The sequence below is a fragment of the Penicillium canescens genome (genome assembly GCF_028828765.1).
Source record: "Penicillium canescens strain IBT 15451 chromosome Unknown utg000011l_segment0_segment0, whole genome shotgun sequence".
Lineage (NCBI taxonomy): Eukaryota > Fungi > Ascomycota > Eurotiomycetes > Eurotiales > Aspergillaceae > Penicillium > Penicillium canescens.
The window spans coordinates 1,794,088-1,809,846 of record NW_026703973.1 but is presented as its reverse complement, the minus strand read 5'-3'; the positions used below and the strand labels follow the sequence as shown (position 1 = coordinate 1,809,846).

At 48.2% G+C, this 15,759-nt stretch overlaps 6 protein-coding genes across 6 annotated transcripts; 3 read left to right on the top strand and 3 right to left on the bottom strand.

Moving 5' to 3' along the window:
• Positions 1 to 76: 76 nt before the first annotated feature.
• On the bottom strand, positions 77 to 1,513 carry N7446_013409 (histidine phosphatase family protein; the record flags this gene model as incomplete). The annotated part of the gene is made up of 2 exons (XM_058522150.1): positions 77 to 1,129; positions 1,181 to 1,513. 2 exons carry the CDS (start codon positions 1,511 to 1,513, stop codon positions 77 to 79), a joined length of 1,386 nt encoding a protein of 461 aa, XP_058365627.1.
• A 375-nt stretch (positions 1,514 to 1,888) lies between these two features.
• N7446_013408 (phosphatidylinositol-specific phospholipase C) lies at positions 1,889 to 3,037 on the top strand (the record flags this gene model as incomplete). Its single annotated transcript, XM_058522149.1, has 1 exon — positions 1,889 to 3,037. One exon carries the CDS (start codon positions 1,889 to 1,891, stop codon positions 3,035 to 3,037), a length of 1,149 nt encoding a protein of 382 aa, XP_058365626.1.
• A 631-nt stretch (positions 3,038 to 3,668) lies between these two features.
• N7446_013407 (uncharacterized protein) lies at positions 3,669 to 5,084 on the top strand (the record flags this gene model as incomplete). Its single annotated transcript, XM_058522148.1, has 5 exons — positions 3,669 to 3,833; positions 3,895 to 4,027; positions 4,077 to 4,200; positions 4,251 to 4,687; positions 4,747 to 5,084. 5 exons carry the CDS (start codon positions 3,669 to 3,671, stop codon positions 5,082 to 5,084), a joined length of 1,197 nt encoding a protein of 398 aa, XP_058365625.1.
• A 1,059-nt stretch (positions 5,085 to 6,143) lies between these two features.
• N7446_013406 (Dyp-type peroxidase) lies at positions 6,144 to 8,047 on the bottom strand (the record flags this gene model as incomplete). Its single annotated transcript, XM_058522147.1, has 8 exons — positions 6,144 to 6,406; positions 6,464 to 6,754; positions 6,813 to 6,892; positions 6,950 to 7,075; positions 7,128 to 7,226; positions 7,280 to 7,548; positions 7,612 to 7,939; positions 7,998 to 8,047. 8 exons carry the CDS (start codon positions 8,045 to 8,047, stop codon positions 6,144 to 6,146), a joined length of 1,506 nt encoding a protein of 501 aa, XP_058365624.1.
• Positions 8,048 to 10,104: 2,057 nt separating this feature from the next.
• Positions 10,105 to 12,132, top strand: N7446_013405 (putative galactose oxidase; the record flags this gene model as incomplete). The annotated part of the gene is made up of 1 exon (XM_058522146.1): positions 10,105 to 12,132. One exon carries the CDS (start codon positions 10,105 to 10,107, stop codon positions 12,130 to 12,132), a length of 2,028 nt encoding a protein of 675 aa, XP_058365623.1.
• Positions 12,133 to 14,401: 2,269 nt separating this feature from the next.
• Positions 14,402 to 15,286, bottom strand: N7446_013404 (lytic polysaccharide monooxygenase auxiliary activity family 9 protein; the record flags this gene model as incomplete). The annotated part of the gene is made up of 3 exons (XM_058522145.1): positions 14,402 to 14,597; positions 14,653 to 14,896; positions 14,956 to 15,286. The coding sequence occupies 3 exons, from the start codon at positions 15,284 to 15,286 to the stop codon at positions 14,402 to 14,404; spliced, it is 771 nt and encodes a 256-aa protein (XP_058365622.1).
• Between the last annotated feature and the right edge of the window lie 473 nt (positions 15,287 to 15,759).

Genomic DNA, 15,759 nt, shown 5'->3' with positions numbered 1-15,759 from the left:
CATTATCAAACTGGATTATGTGATTATGAATCGGAGTCCTCTTCTTATTTTGAAGGCTGCATCAGATTTGCTGTTTTTATCCACAGAGAGAAACGATATCCTCGGGAACATATGGCTTCAGAATGCCAATGAGATCTGAAAGAGGAACCCAGTCAAGAACACCATGGATGCTTCTGACAGGTTGACCGCTGTACAAGACCCGGGCGTAGAGCGACTTTCCATCGGTTTCCCAAACTTCAAACGCAATGTTCGACGCCATAGCCGGCCAGCGTAGAGCGGCAATCCCAAGAGAGCCCAGGATGGGACCAATGTCACCATCATGAACGAAGATATGACTATAATCAACGGAAGATTTCCCATCTTGCACAGCCTGCAGACGAGAAACAATCTCACCAATGAACAGACCCTCAACAACCTGGATGTACTTGACCACATCCGGATTCGTGCGCCAATAGTAATTCCACTCCCAGTCCCCAGCACGGAAGACCTCCTGAGCCATCTGCATTGTAACACAAGCAGACGAGTTCGAAACACTGCAGGGAAGCTCGTATCCATTACAAAGGCGAGCCTGGAAGTTATCCGAGAAATGGTCAAAGGTACTCTGCCATGAACTGCTTGTCGCGCCGAGCATTGACCCAAGCTTCGTGCGCAACTCCGCGGTGACACTCAAATGCTCCTTCCACAGTGCTGTGGACTGCAGAGAAGAAAGCGTGGAGCTAACAGCAGAACAGGAATACCCTTCATTGACAGTGTCAACGGAAGTTACCATTTGATGCAGGGGCAGTGCACCCTTGTAATCGGGCCACACGCCACGCAACACCGCACCAGCCGAAGCCTGCGTGAGAGCTGAGTCACTGGATCGGAACCAGACCCGGTCGTTGGGCTCCTTGGGGATCAGACCGAGTTTCTTGCCGTAGACGGCCCACAGGTCCTTGCCGTGCTGATATCCGTCTTGGATACCGCCGATGGTGATCTGGGGGTACTGACATGTTCCGTTCACTCCGGGCGTGAAGGGGTTAGAAGGGTCTTGGTATGTTTGCGCATACATTGGCACAGGCTGGATGCCGCTTGCGCTGTTGGGGCCTGCGTAGAGATACGGGAGCACATTGTCGCATTCGTAGGCTTGGTTCTGGGCGTCGTTAGCTCTGGATATGTATTTAAGGCAAGAATATTGACTCACTTCTCCGCCAGGTAGAATGTTGTACGGCGAACGTCTCTGATGACGCTGCAGATACTCCAAGTAAACAAGCTTTCCCTTGGCCGATCCCTTGATTAAAGCTTCGGGCAGGGTATACTCCTCTGAGCGAGGATGCGGCATGAAGCAGTAATCATAGGTCCCATAGGGATCTCCAGCGGTCGGTCCATTTGTTGGGGCTTTGTAAATACCGCCATATGTCCCAATGGTGCTGTTGCTGATGTAGGCCGTGTCATTGAGATTTGGCGGGTAAAAGGTGTCCCCGGGTGTGAGTGCCAGCACAGGACTGACAGCGGAAAGCAAAGTGATACCGCGCATGTTGAAAAGAGTCTGAGGCAGTAAAGACCAAGTATCGCGCAGACTCGTGAATATAAACATGTTGTGCCATGCGACTACTGCCCACCCAAGGAGAAACAGGCTCCACAGTCCGCATGCCAGTCGCGACCTGTCAATTAGTGCACGTGGGAACGACAGCTCCATCTAGGAATCCTCAACTCCTGTGTGGCGTCCACATCGACAGTTTTCAACTATTTCGACACATTGTTGCGTGGTTGACGTTGGGTTGACTGATCTCATTCCCCGATTTGCCGAAATCGCTTGGCGTTGCCCGCGTATCCAGGGGTTGAAGGTGATGCCTTCCCACGGTTCACTGAATCACAAATCATTGTTTGATTTTTGTTTAGAGAAACAACCATGTGGAAGACTTCGAGTTTAATAGCCATTGTGACTTTGTGTCCACTGGTATCTTCTGCCCTGGCTGATTTCGCCCTTCACAAGGTCCTCAGCGATGCAACCCCGATCTTTGGATCTTATGTTAAGGAATCTGGCGAAAAGGCCCAATGGATGAAGGCATACCCGGATGAAACTTTGCTTGTCCACATGAACATTCCTGGCACACACGACAGCGCAACATGGAATTATACACAACCGACACAAGATGCTCTGCGAGGTATCACAGACTTGAACCAGGTCACTGTCCCAGTGCCAGAGACATTCCGCTGTCAAGAGCTGCCATTGATTGATATGCTTAATATGGGCATCCGCGCCTTTGATCTGCGCTATGCCCTAGATCCGACCAACTCCAGCCTCATCTTCTACCACTCGCAAGCCCTGCTCTCGGAGACAGCCACGGTCGATGACGTGCTGTTCGGATTCTATCAGTGGCTGGATGACCACCCATCAGAGACAATATTTCTCTCATTTCAGCATGAGAGCTCGACAGCCCGCTATGTCTTCGATGATGCGGCATCACAGCTGAAGATGTACAACGCCCTTACTTCTTCTGCCGCGCGTCATTATTTCGTTCAGACTAAGGGTCAATTAGGCACATTGGGCGATGCACGTGGAAAAATTACCCTCCTGCGCCGGTTTGATCTGGACAAGCTACCCGATTCTTACACAGCCACACTTCCCGGTTTGCATTTCTCGCCTAGCCTGTGGACCGACAACGGACCGGATATTAGCCTGGAGTATAATACTGATAAGCATTTGACTGCGTACATTGAGGATTACTATCAGCCTCTTACGCCCACAGGATCAAGCGCGATCGAGAATATCAAGTGGAAGTACAATGCTACCGTGGCAAATATTGACAAGGCCACCACACAACATCCAGATAGTCTCTTTTGGACCTGGGGATCTGGTACGAATCTTGAGAACAGTCCGCCTGATTGGCCTCGCATCATGGCTATAGGAAATGGCACTGGATACACTCCAAATGGTGGGGTAAACCAGCACCTACTGTCCTATCTGAGAGAGCAAAAAGGCAAACGGGTGGGGATTGTGATGTTTGATTTCTTTGACCAACCTTCTGGCTTGATTGATACATTTTTGGCCCTCTAAATCACGAAATGCTTTACAATGAAACAGAGGGGTGGGTATTAACAACAATGTTGGAGCCACTGTAAATACCAAATCATCTAGACTATCCCATGGAAGGAATATGCATGCACATTTCTTTTACCGAGCTACAACGAAAACCACCAATGCAGTAATTCCACGCGCAACAGCCGCGTTTGACGTGGAGTTATCTGATTTCCTGCGATTGACATTACATTACTCTATGCAGGCACAGTGGAGACAGCTAACAAAGTTCGGTCACCAAATACTAGTTGCTTCTTTTTTCCTGGCGCGCACAGAAAGCGCAAGGATCGACATAGGTCTTCATCCTGTGAGCCCCTCCAACGTGCATGGAGTGGCCGAAGGAGGTATGCATATACTATATGCAGGTGTACTTTGCATCCTATTCGCCCCTCGTCAGCTGCACACTCCGTGTTTCGGGGCAGCGGAATCGGAGAGGGCGGAGATGCCATCGAGGGATATTCGCCATAGTGCTCAGTCCAATTAATCCGTATCTGGTATGATCGGATAGTTGTATCTGGTGGTTATGGGGTATAAATGGTGCTGGGGGCCCCGGTCCTTTTGAATCCACCAAGGTTGTTTCACTTCCTCTTAAGCACTCTTATACTTCAACATGGCTGCTGCTGATATTATCTCATTGACTGATCAAATTAAGCAAGAGGTCTCGTTTGAGCCTTCTACATCTGGTCATGGTCATGCTCGTCTTCTTCAACTTGTCGATGAGCTGAAGTTGGCTATTGAGACTCCTACTGAGACCGTTCTCAGGTTGATCTACCAGGTTAGTGTGTTTGTTCATCGTTGCTTCATTGTGGTATACACTAAAAAAGTTATATGTTAAGCCACCAGAGAATGCAGCCCTGCGTACTGTGGTGGACCTGGGTATCTTCCCAATTCTTGTGAAAGATGGACAGAAGGACGGCCTCTCCGCAGCAGATATTGCTGTGTGCACCGGCACTGATAAAGGATTGATCGGTATGTCACTCATTAATCCTCAAGAGGAGCGCTCTCTAACATGAGACAGTCCGTTTAATGCGAGTAATGACGGCCCTTGGTCTCTGTGAAAGTACCGAGGCAGAAGTATACCGGCCCACCGACAAGTCCATCTCGATGACCCAGCCAATTGGTCAAGATGGTATCCCCTGCATGTAAGTATGAAACAACCACTCTACTACCATGCCACATTGACATTGTTTAGCTATGACCTGACTGTCCCGACCCTCACCAAACTCCCCGAATACCTCCGTGAACACAATTACATCAACCCTGAAGAATACAGCTCATCTCCCATGAAATGGGCCGTGGGCCAAAGCCAATTCGAATGGCTCGCGAGGAACAAGAGACATCAAGATCTCTTTAATTCATACATGTCCAGCCGGCGCGAAGGCAGGCCAAACTGGTTTGATGTCTACCCTCTGGCAAGTCTAGTCGACGGCACAGTCTCACATCCCGACTCGGTATTCCTCGTGGATATTGGCGGCAATCAAGGCCATGATCTCGGCAGGTTTGTTGCTCAGCACAAGACCGTACCCGGCCGTGTTATCCTGCAAGATCTGCCAAAGATTGTCTCAGGTGTCAACAAGCCGAGCATTGAGACGATGGGGTATAGCTTTTTGGACCCACAGCCTATAAAGGGTAATACTCCCTTCCATCTAAATAAACAAAATGTTTCAGACTGACAACCTTGAGTACAGGGGCGCGTGCCTATTACTTCCGAGCAATCTTCCACGACTGGCCCGACCATATTTGCCAGAAGATTCTTTTGAACACTGTTTCGGCAATGGATCCTACCTATTCGCGCATCATAATCGTCGACTTCGTGCTTCCTGACACCAATGCGCCCCGTATGCAAGCTGCGATGGACATCCAAATGATGAGCATTGGTGCCGGTGTAGAAAGATCAAAGCGGCAATGGACGGAGCTTTTGGCCAGTGCCGGGCTGAAGATTAACGGGATTTGGAATACCAGTCCGGGAATGGAGTCGATTATTGAAGCCGTTCCGGACTTAGGTGGATTGGAGGGAGTTGAATGATTATGCAGGGAATGTCGGCTACGGCGTTTTCGGAGGATTTCTTTAACTTTGGCTTATTGTGTCCATTATCAAATTATATTATCTTCTATCTTTTTTGAACAAGCTTCCAAGTATCATATACAGTAAACTGTAAACATCCACCGAATACTCCTTCAGAATATAATCTAGATCATGCCATGCGCAATCGAAGTCTCCGAGCCGTGCAGGGACACCGTCAGAGGTGCCGATCAAAGCCCGACACAGCCCTCTCACACTCCCTCGAGCCCACAATAGCCCACCGTAAAGCTTGTCTGAGCCTGTGCTGATCAAAGATCAGATAAGATCAACGGCAGTCTCCACTTCCATTTTCGCCATTCTCGCCCTTTTCGCCCGTGTGGAACCAAATTGTTACCTGTGCGTGTGTCACTGTCGCAGGTATTGACACGTCCTTCCCACTAAGTGGCCGATTTTCTCTGAATGCCGAGGTAATTATCCATAGTCCCTTTGCCGGGATATAGACGTTGATCATAATTTTAGGGTGTTTTGCCGAGGTTCTTTGCTTAGTTGGCTGATCGCACATTAGGCTTTCGATATATGGCCTGTACGCGTGTAAAATTGCTTATCACGCCAAGATTTACCAGCGGGTGGATTTGGTATAATCGCATGCGTTGAAATATTGGCATACAGACACATCAGATTTCAGACCCCTCACTTGAGGTATCTGTCCACTATAAAATAGCCTAGAGGTACCTTCCTTGTAGGGGGTTAGACTTAAGTCACCTCCTGCATCCAGCAGTATCAATAAATAGGCGCACTGGGTTCGAGCCACAACAGTACTAATAACAACAAAGGAACCGTAGAATTCTAATTTCCAGGTGTGAGAATACCGATCCATCAATTAATAACTCGAACTAAGAAATAATTAAACGAGGCAACACTAGTTGATAAGATACAAATTGAATTAATAGTCACATCGACCAAGAGCTTCCCCGACCAAGACAGCTTCTGTCCCTCTTCCAAGGCTCTCATCGGGCATAGCAACATCTACCATGCCATGGCACGATCCGCCAGGTTGATCAGCTAAACAGCTGGAGCCACTGCAAGGTCACGAAGAAGCTTGAGAGATGGGGTGAAAAAGTAATCACCGCCATTGGACTGGATGAAGGGTTCGAAGGTGATCTTGTTGTGCTTGCCCTCACCATCGTGGATGCTCATGTTCATGACTTTGTCATCCTCTTCGATGGCACCCTTGACCGACTGGCCAATAATGGGATCCTGTCCCGGGTTCATACCGCCAGTGAATTTAGTCTTATCAGCCGGGAACGTATCAGGATTGACCCATCCTTGGAAATTAGGGAGTCAGTGCTTGATAGATCTTCTTGAAGCGAGAGGTGACTTACGGTTCTTGATAAACTGGAAGCCGTTGGAAAGACTGGTTTGATAGCACGTGAACATAAGGCCACGGTCTAATTTGGTCTTCTCCTTCTCATCGGGACCGACCTCCGGTCCGTAAGGGATACCACGGCGCATGATGTCGAATTTATCTCGGTTCTCAACTATACCCCGGGGCTTGGTCTTGCGCATATGTGATGCAAATGGGCAGTTGAGCTGGTCATCCAAGGGATAGTCAAAGTTGTTGAACTTCGCATCCGCCTTGCAGTCCGCATTGGGATGCAACTGAACAGGTGCTCCTAAAATATCTCTTAGTACCTGGTATATGCAGGAAAATTGCTACAGCTTGCAGCTTACCGCTTTTCCAGCGACCGACAATTCGAGCTCCCAATTGCTCTTTGTTGAATTTTAGTCTTGGAGCCTCTTTTTCCAGGAACCTAAAGCCATAGTGTCAGACAACGGTTTTAGATATAAAACAAGAAGTGATACTATACCTGTCAAACTCAGGCACGAATTGCCTTAACTTGCGAAAGACATAAATACTGCCGTCCTTGGCCCAAGGGGGATGCATCAAGCGCGGATCATTGTCCATCTCCCCGTCGTGTCCAAATATGATAATTCTGGAATATATAAGCAACCTGAACAGCCATTTATCTGTATCCTTTAACCTACCCGGGACGAGTGAGATGCTTGCGAGCTCCAGGTTTCTCTGCGGTTTCGTCATCGAGGCCTATGATAAGTGGCTGCGAAATGCCATCCAAAAACCCAAAGCTGAAATATGTCAGCTAAATTAATCCCCCCGGTAGCAGTATTGAAAGACTTACTGCTCATGGCCCTTTGCGTCTCCGGATCTTTCTACGCCATCCAAGGTCAAGAGATGACGAATGCCTTGCTTTTTACCGAGGTACTTCTGGGCTAGCTCGTTGACTTTTTCCTTGACTTCGTGTTCGGTACCGCACACCAGCAACACCCCATCAACGGATCCATCTCTGAACTCAGGAATCCAATCTTTGGCTTCATCTCTGCCTTCACCCACCATATCCGCGAACATGCCCTTGAGTAGTGGGTCATCTTTGAACGTTTCCTTGCTCAGCTAACGAGAAGAAGATTATCAGAGTTGGTTCCTGAAGCTGAAAAAACGAACACCTCCACATACCTTGGCCATTCCCCTTTTGGTGAAAGATATGTTCACCCCGGTTATGCTGACATGGTCCGATCCTTTAGCCTTCTGGATCTCATGATGGGGCGGGAGGGAATCGTGTATGGCAGTAAGCACGTCTCGCGCCAGGTTTAAACCAGCCCCAGCTACGTTCAGTCCGCTTGATGGTGGTGCTTTAGCTTTGTGTATGATAGCACGATTGACCAGGGCACCGTGGGAGGAAGTAATGACTTTATCCGCCAGGTCTTTCAGCATGGGTTTAAAATCTGCAGGATTCTCAATATTGAAAAAGAAGAATTGCTGATATTTCTTCGTCAAACCAGGCCTAAATTCAAATCAGCACTAACGTCCTTGGTGGCTGGCAGGTCCTGAAGCTGGCTGACCAGATATCTCCCTGGATATTGTGGAGATCAAACTCGGAAGTGGACCCCATATTGAGCTCGTGGCGATTCCTTGAATAGACCTTTCTTGGTTTTGTAGATAATAAATAGCAAGTAAGCTAGAATCAAGCAAATGTATTCAAGACCGTCCTCGAGAGGCCCTTTATAGCTTACTTTACTGTGGAGTGACTTCTGCAACCAGCGACCAGTATACCGTCACATACAATGAACCAAGGAACGTAAGCTGTCGTATCTTTCCAAATTGGTTAGAGCGGTGTAATAGTGGGTGCCCGCTCATTGACAGCTTTAGCCCACTGGTGTTACCTCTGCTTTAGGAATAAATGTACGCTTAGTGGACAGCCACAATATCCGTAGAAGGCTCCAAGACTAGACCTCCCTCAGTTACCGACCAATTGGAAAAAAATATGAATAAACACTATGAAAACGGCTACCTAGTGTAATGGCATGGGCCTTTAGCAAGCTAGTTGATCACGGCTTAGTCTCCATGCAAGGCATCTAGACATGTTTGCAGAGGCTGAAGTCTTGCACATTTAAGGGCGTGGCAATTGGATACTACGCTATGAGGTTCATGGGATCATTGAGACTCTTGAGTCATTTACCAATGCTGGCACTGCTTATGGAAGTTAGTCGTGGTTGGTCTAAGGTGCGAGCGGTATCTTTGGAAAAATCATGACGAATCCGTCCATTTTCAGACCCTTTTGGCCTGACACCTTCCATTGGGCTTGAATAGCATGTTGGAGGCATCTTCATTACAGTGATTCCTCGTACAACGAGCCTAACGAATGCGACAAGACTGCTTTCCGCTTGGAAGGACGATCTAAACCGTGAATGATTAGCATTGTTACTCGAAAGCCACCTCGAAAATTAACCCATTGGAAGCCCAGTTGGATAACTTTTCTCGGCCACGTAGCATCCTTCTGCACCTAGATTAATGCAGGTGTGATTTCCAGTCCCGCTTCAACCCGTTCCAACCCTGCTGCCGGTTCTACGAGTAATTCCAACATTAAGCCTCTGCATTTTTGCGACTAGCATTCAGCTATTTACTAAAAAGAACAAAACAGTAAGGTTGTCTTATGAGGGTAAATGATCTACCATAACGTGAAGGCCAATAATATGATGTGTGTTTGTGACCATCCATTCTATCTGAAAGCTTTGACCTGAAGACTGGACTGTAACATGGAATCTGGGCAGTGGTATTTAGTTCCACCCCTACATTAAGACATTCCTCCTTTTCCATTTCCAAGAGAAAGGTCCAACACCGAATGGATGGTCTATGACGCTACAGTACCTAGGTAGATGAGGTTGAGGGATTTACCGACTGCCTACTTTGGTATTTCACCACCCTGTGCATAGAATTTAGCTTCATACAAGATTTAGCCGTGAATTCGTTTGACCCACTCTATATTCGACTTCTTCCATTTCCGGCTTGACGTTGCACCGGCAGGCTTCGCTTCGGGCCGCACACCTTAACTGATTGGTGTGGAGCACATTCCTGGTTTGTCTTGGCCATACAATATCGTCTCTCTACTCATGTATTCAGTCACCCTAAATCTAAATACTTTGTCTTCATTTCCCGCAGAATGTTTTTTACTTGTGTTCAAGGGGATGGTCGAAGGGCAGGCAGATAGCTGACTCAAACTGGAAACTTCAAGTATATCGATGAACACCTGATCAGTTTCTGTAGGTTCTTTCCGGGCATACCTGAGGCAAGCATTCTTCCTTTGTGTTACCAGCTTCATCTGTCCAATCAGTCAACAACAAAGATAGAAACGATTTCCCCCGGTTGCATTCTGCCTCCTAGATGTACGCTGAATGTGTTTTCTTCTTCGCCTATCGATATTCCCAGCTCCAGGACGAAGGGGATCTTCAGTCAAAACCCTTGCATGATACGTTATGCCCGTGCCGTTGCTGGACAATGCTTGGCGTGTTGCTATCAGAGTGTTGTCGAGCTTGACAGCTTTGATAAAATGGCGGGTTTAAAACCGGAAGATGCTCCTTTGGATAGACCCAGTCACCTCATTCCTCAAACGGCCTCTGCTTGAGCTCCCTTGTGTCTGTTTTGATCATATACAAGACACCTGAATCCAAGATGAAGCTTGATTGGCATGCGGCTGTGTTTCTCTTGGGGACCGCAAGGGCCCGGGAGATGTCAGACCTTGAGGCGCTTTACAGAGAGGGATTGACACCGGATACCGCGATCATTAACGGAGCGGAGGTTGCGACACTCTCACAACCTCTTCCACAAGGCCGTGAGATAGACCGCGCCAACTGGACCGCCAACTGTACTACCGTCACGAGCGGCCACAACTGCAGCCAAGCCTTCGATGGCGACAGTAACACCTATTGGCAAAGCGACAGTTCCGGCAACTCCCAGAGTATCACGATTGACTTGGGAACGCAGAAATACGCCGTGAGTGGCCTGACTATGGTTCCCAGGCAGGATGAGGCTACTGGTCTCATTGAGCAGCATCAAATCTTTTTGAGTGTTGACAATGAAACTTGGGACTTGGTTGCGTATGGAACCTGGTGGCCGGATCAAAGCCAGAAGCTCTCGGCGTTCCAACCGAAAAAGGTCCAATATGTTCGATTGACGGCCCCTGCGCCAAATGGAATTGCCATCGCGGATATCAGAGTGTACGAAAGCGAATTCATTGCCCCTAATGCTTCTCTGGGTGCCTGGGGCCCTACGATTGACCTTCCACTGGTTCCAGTCTCCGGTGCTGTCGATGCGAACTCTGGCGAGGTTGTCGCCTGGTCCTCGTGGGGCTATAAGATCTTCACCGGCGGCAAAGGAGGAAAGACACAAACCGCTACCTGGAATGGCAAGGCAAAGTCGGTGACCCGTCGCAGTGTCACTAATACCCAACATGACATGTTTTGTCCTGGTATTTCAATGGATGCGGACGGAAAGTTTGTCGTGACTGGAGGAAACGATGGAAGCGAGACCAGCATATACAATACCACCGTTCGTGACTGGTTCAAGGGAGGGGTCTTGTATGAGTTCCGCGGTTATCAAGCATCTACGATCTTGTCTGATGGGCGTATCTTCTTGATTGGAGGATCGTTCCAGGGAGGTGTTGGCATTAAGAACGGGGAGGTCTACGATACTAAAACCGACACTTGGTCTAAGCTTGACAATGCACTCTCATCAGCAATGCTCACTCAAGACCAACGAACATACAGACAAGACAACCACGGCTGGCTATTTGGATGGACCAATGGCTCCGTTTTCCAGGCCGGTCCCAGTGTGCAAATGAACTGGTTCGGCACATCAGCGAACGGCAGCACTTCTCCTGCCGGGAATAGGACCGGTGATGCAGACGCTATGTGTGGTAATGCGGTTATGTATGACCAAGGTAAAATCCTTACCTTTGGCGGTTCCCCATGGTACGAGACTCGTGAGGCCACCAACAACGCTGCCATCATCACCATTGACAAAGTCAACCAAAGCGCCTCTGTCCTTCCAAACGCAGGTGGTGGGATGAACTACAAGCGCACTTTCCACACGTCTGTCGTTCTCCCGGATGGCTCGGTGTTTGTTCATGGTGGCCAGGTTGTCGGACTTCCATTCAATGAAAGCCAGCCTCACATGACCCCGGAGCTGTTTATTCCCAATACCAAGGCTGCGAACGGAGGTACCTGGGTTAAACAGCAGAAAAACTCCATTGTCCGAGTGTATCACAGCATCTCTCTCCTGCTTCAAGATGGTACTGTTTTCACTGGTGGTGGTGGTCTATGCGGAGATTGTGACGCCAATCATTTCGACGGTCAAATCTACACACCTGCCTATCTGCTGAAACCCGATGGATCCCTCCGTGACCGTCCCAATATCAAGACCGTGACATCAGGCCCGATTCAGCCTGGTGGCTCTGTCGAGGTCACCACCGATGGCCCTGTCGATTCTCAGGCGTCGATCATCCGCTATAGCTCCAACACGCACACAGTGGATACCGACCAACGACGGATCGCGGTTCAATTGACAAAATCTGGGGAGAACAAGTACACGTTCAATATCCCTGCTGAGCCAGGAATTGCTCTGCCCGGCTATTACATGCTTTTCGTCCTGAAAGACGGAACACCCAGCCACTCGGTCAATGTCAAAGTGGCTGCTGCTTAAGCCACGGATGAACTGGTATGACTGTCCAAGAGAGCCAATATTGCCCAATTTGCCTACTTTACCACCGCAGCGACCTGAACGGAGGAGGCCGCTGCTCTAATACTTAGCTTATTTGAGTAACATAATGTTTTGATGGGAACAAAGTGCTTTTAAAATATTAGGGTACTGGAACACATAATGTCAGTCCCCACCCCAGTTCATAAATCCATAGCGTGTTATTCTGACTAGCAAGCAGATGGCACTCAGCAGTGAATATGCTGGTAGTACCCTTCGTGAGGATTTTGACTTTTCTCAAGACCAAGAGGATGTACTGCCAAGCTGTTAATCTTTGGATGAGGTGAGTTGATATGCATTCATACTTGAAAAATATCGGGATAATGAGTTACTGACTGGCGCAGGCTCGTTTAGCAGTATAGGATCGAGGGCTACAAACTGGGGCAAGGCTGTGCGATCCCAGACCACTCCCAGAATGACAACCAGAATCTTGTGAGAGAGCACAGTAACTCGAGTAGCCCTGACTCGTAGTGTATTTGAGAGAGGATTCATAAGGGATCCTCAAATCATCGATTAGTTCTGCGTGAACGAAAAGTAAAACTAAGGTCTCTGGGACCCTCTCCACCCGGGCAGTTCCGATCATGTTGGAACGTAAAGGCCATTCAACCTACCTAGGTAGGCTGGAGCGTTGGCATCATCGCCATTCTTCTCATCGAGGCTGTTGTCAGGAGAGTGTGGTCGGCTTCCGTGCTTTTGTTCTCCCCATCGATATTCTCACCGTTTGGTGTTGAGTCAGGCGCGGTAGCGGCGTGGGTACGGTCCACGAAGCGCTTGAAACACATCCTCAGTCTATCCAGACTAAAAGGGCGAGGGAATGAAGATTGGGCTAGGAAAAAGACCAGGTTAGCTTAGCTCTCATTTGTCATTTCTTCACTGACTCTGAACTCGGCATCCTCCATGCATCGAAGAAAGATATGGTCTTTATCGACTTTTTTGGCGATGGCTTGTCGCCGCTTTGCTGACTCGGCTTGAGGGGCCTTTAGGCCTGTTCGCCTGGGACCCAGTCGCCCTGGTGGATATTTCATTCATGGTAGGATCAGGCCTTCCTTTCGGGGCCATTCTCGGAAATTGGATTGTGTTGTAAACATTTCCGCGTTTGTGGAGAAGTGTTGTAGAACGAGGGAAGAGGAAATGGGGAAGAGCGAAGAAAAAAAAACCGAACTAGTTCTTTACAGCAGTCAGCCAATACATTAAGCTAGACCTTGGGGCGATAACTAGGAGGGTGAGGAGAGAGATGTAGCTTCAGTCTAATTGGTACCCTTGGACATTGCCTTGTTGCTCAGCTTGTGCGTTCTAGATATCTGACTTGCCTTACTATCGATAGCTTGCAATAAACTTCTTTTGACCTAAGCCTTGCTTGCCATGAAGTAGAGAACATCTGAGGCAAACAAAAGAAAAGCGCGCTAACACCCCCATGTATCTTTCTGCTCATTATCTCTTCTTCCTCTTCCTCTTCCTCTTCACTACATCAACGTCGGATCACTTTGCCCAGGGCACTATACGCCTACAGATCCACTCAAGATCGGATCTGCCCTGAGGGTATGACACTGATCTGTCCCTACAAGGAGCAGATCAAGCGAGTCATTGAGCGTTTCTCCGCGGAAGGTGTGGGGTACGAACGATGTTTGACGATGGACGGCTCACAGTTACAAATTCGCAAAGTTCCCAGTCATTCTGCTGTTCAATTCCCACTCACTGCGAACGCTAAGTTCTTCGGGATGCTTTCAGATCTCGGGTTATCCAGCCAAAACTGGAATATCTGCCTGTCCATATTCTTCATCACTTATGCTGCGGGTGCCAATACTCTCAAATACTTAATTCTGAGTGCGAAGTTCTCGGCTAGAGGCGAGTTAGGGTGAGAATCATATACGGAGTGACTAGATGTATAGACATTTCATCTGTTTCATTTCCAGTTGACTACAATATACACTACATTAAGTTATAGCTCAACACTTCCTGGGTATTCTACCTAGATATATAGCTAAAATCCGTTCTACTTTACACGGGTCCACTCATAATAACATCGCTCCAAATGCAGCATGTAGTTTTATTCGGCAAAAAAGGTGGCCCCTGACTCTAGTTCAGTGTATGAATCTGCGTCATCGGCGAGACCTAGCACTGGACTTAGTAGTTCGCAGGTTATACGGGCTCCGGCTAACATTTTCCACTCCGTTAGGCGCGACAAGGCGGAGCTTGCAGAGGAAGAAAATGCAGTCTAAGACGAGCCACTGCCATTCCAAACATCATCACCAATAGGCGTGTTCAGAATGTCGGATTCAATTGTATCGGCAGAGTCAGTCCAAAGGTTTAGACCATTGAAAAGCTTCATGGAGTCATTGTAAATCCCGGGGATCTTATAAGTCAAACTGGGGGAGCCGTTGCCGGAGCCGGTGACCTTGATCTGGGCACAGCTGCATATGTTGGTTAGATGATGCCTTCAATGTAAAATGTCACATGTTGTCTCACCTGTAGAATATCTCGGCCTCATTGTTCTGAGCGCCATGGAGGCCGACGTGTTCAGCACGGACAAGGTACTCGCCTGCCGGGGTATTTCTAGGGATCTCGAACTCAAATTGTGACATGCCGTAGGTGCACCAAGCATCCTTGGTGAGATCGCCGCTTTTGTTGCAAAGAGTCTTTTCCCAGATCTTGAACCATTCACCGTCGCCCTCGTACTGCTGGACATTACCCGAGGGTGCCTTGGACATATCTGTAGCAGAAGAGCTAGTCAGCACACTAGATATAGATATTCGGAAAATGCGTTCATACAAACTTGCCCTGGTCCAGGATGGGCGATAGTTCCGTCATAAAAGAGCTTCATGGCAATGCTATCACCAGCAGCGACCTCTGCGACCTCGGTCTTTGCGGCGTTGGTAAAAGAGCCCAAGTTGCAGCGGAAATCGCTGTCAGTGGGAGTCAGATTGTCGAATGTGGAGCTGAACTTGGTGGGCATATAGTTCTTGCTCCGAGTAGTCTGACGAATATACTGCCAGTCACTCGATGTTTCGCCGTTGACAACAAGCTTGCTGAAAATGTAGTGCGCTGAAGCGGACTGCGCCAGCGCAGCGGTGATTGCAACGAAGACTGCAGAATACTTCATCTTGGCGTCAGGAATAGATGTAAAACGACCGAGAGGAAAAGATCTACTCTAGGTAGGATTTGAAAGATATCAAAAAGCGAGTCCTGTGCTGATTGAGGATTCTCAACGATCAGATATTCTCAGATATTTATACTTCCAAACGGTATGTCTTCCTTCCGTTTGTGTGTCTCAAAGCATAGAGACTTGCATATTCTATGTCTTAACATCATTTACTTGATACAAAATGTATTTCTTTATATGTTTGATTGTAAAGGGCAGACCGCGATAGGTTGGCTTGGCTTCTAAGCCATTGTTTTCGGGAAATTGAAATTCAGTAGAGAATCTGCCGGGCAATTGTGAAACCATACGATTGCTATCAATAGGTTTTCTACCCGAATTTTGGGGTATGTTAAACTCTCAAAATACAAATTGCACGTGTGATCAGTCTATCTCGTTCTGGGGCTCTCAAGTATAATTGGTTGCCCGATATCGCC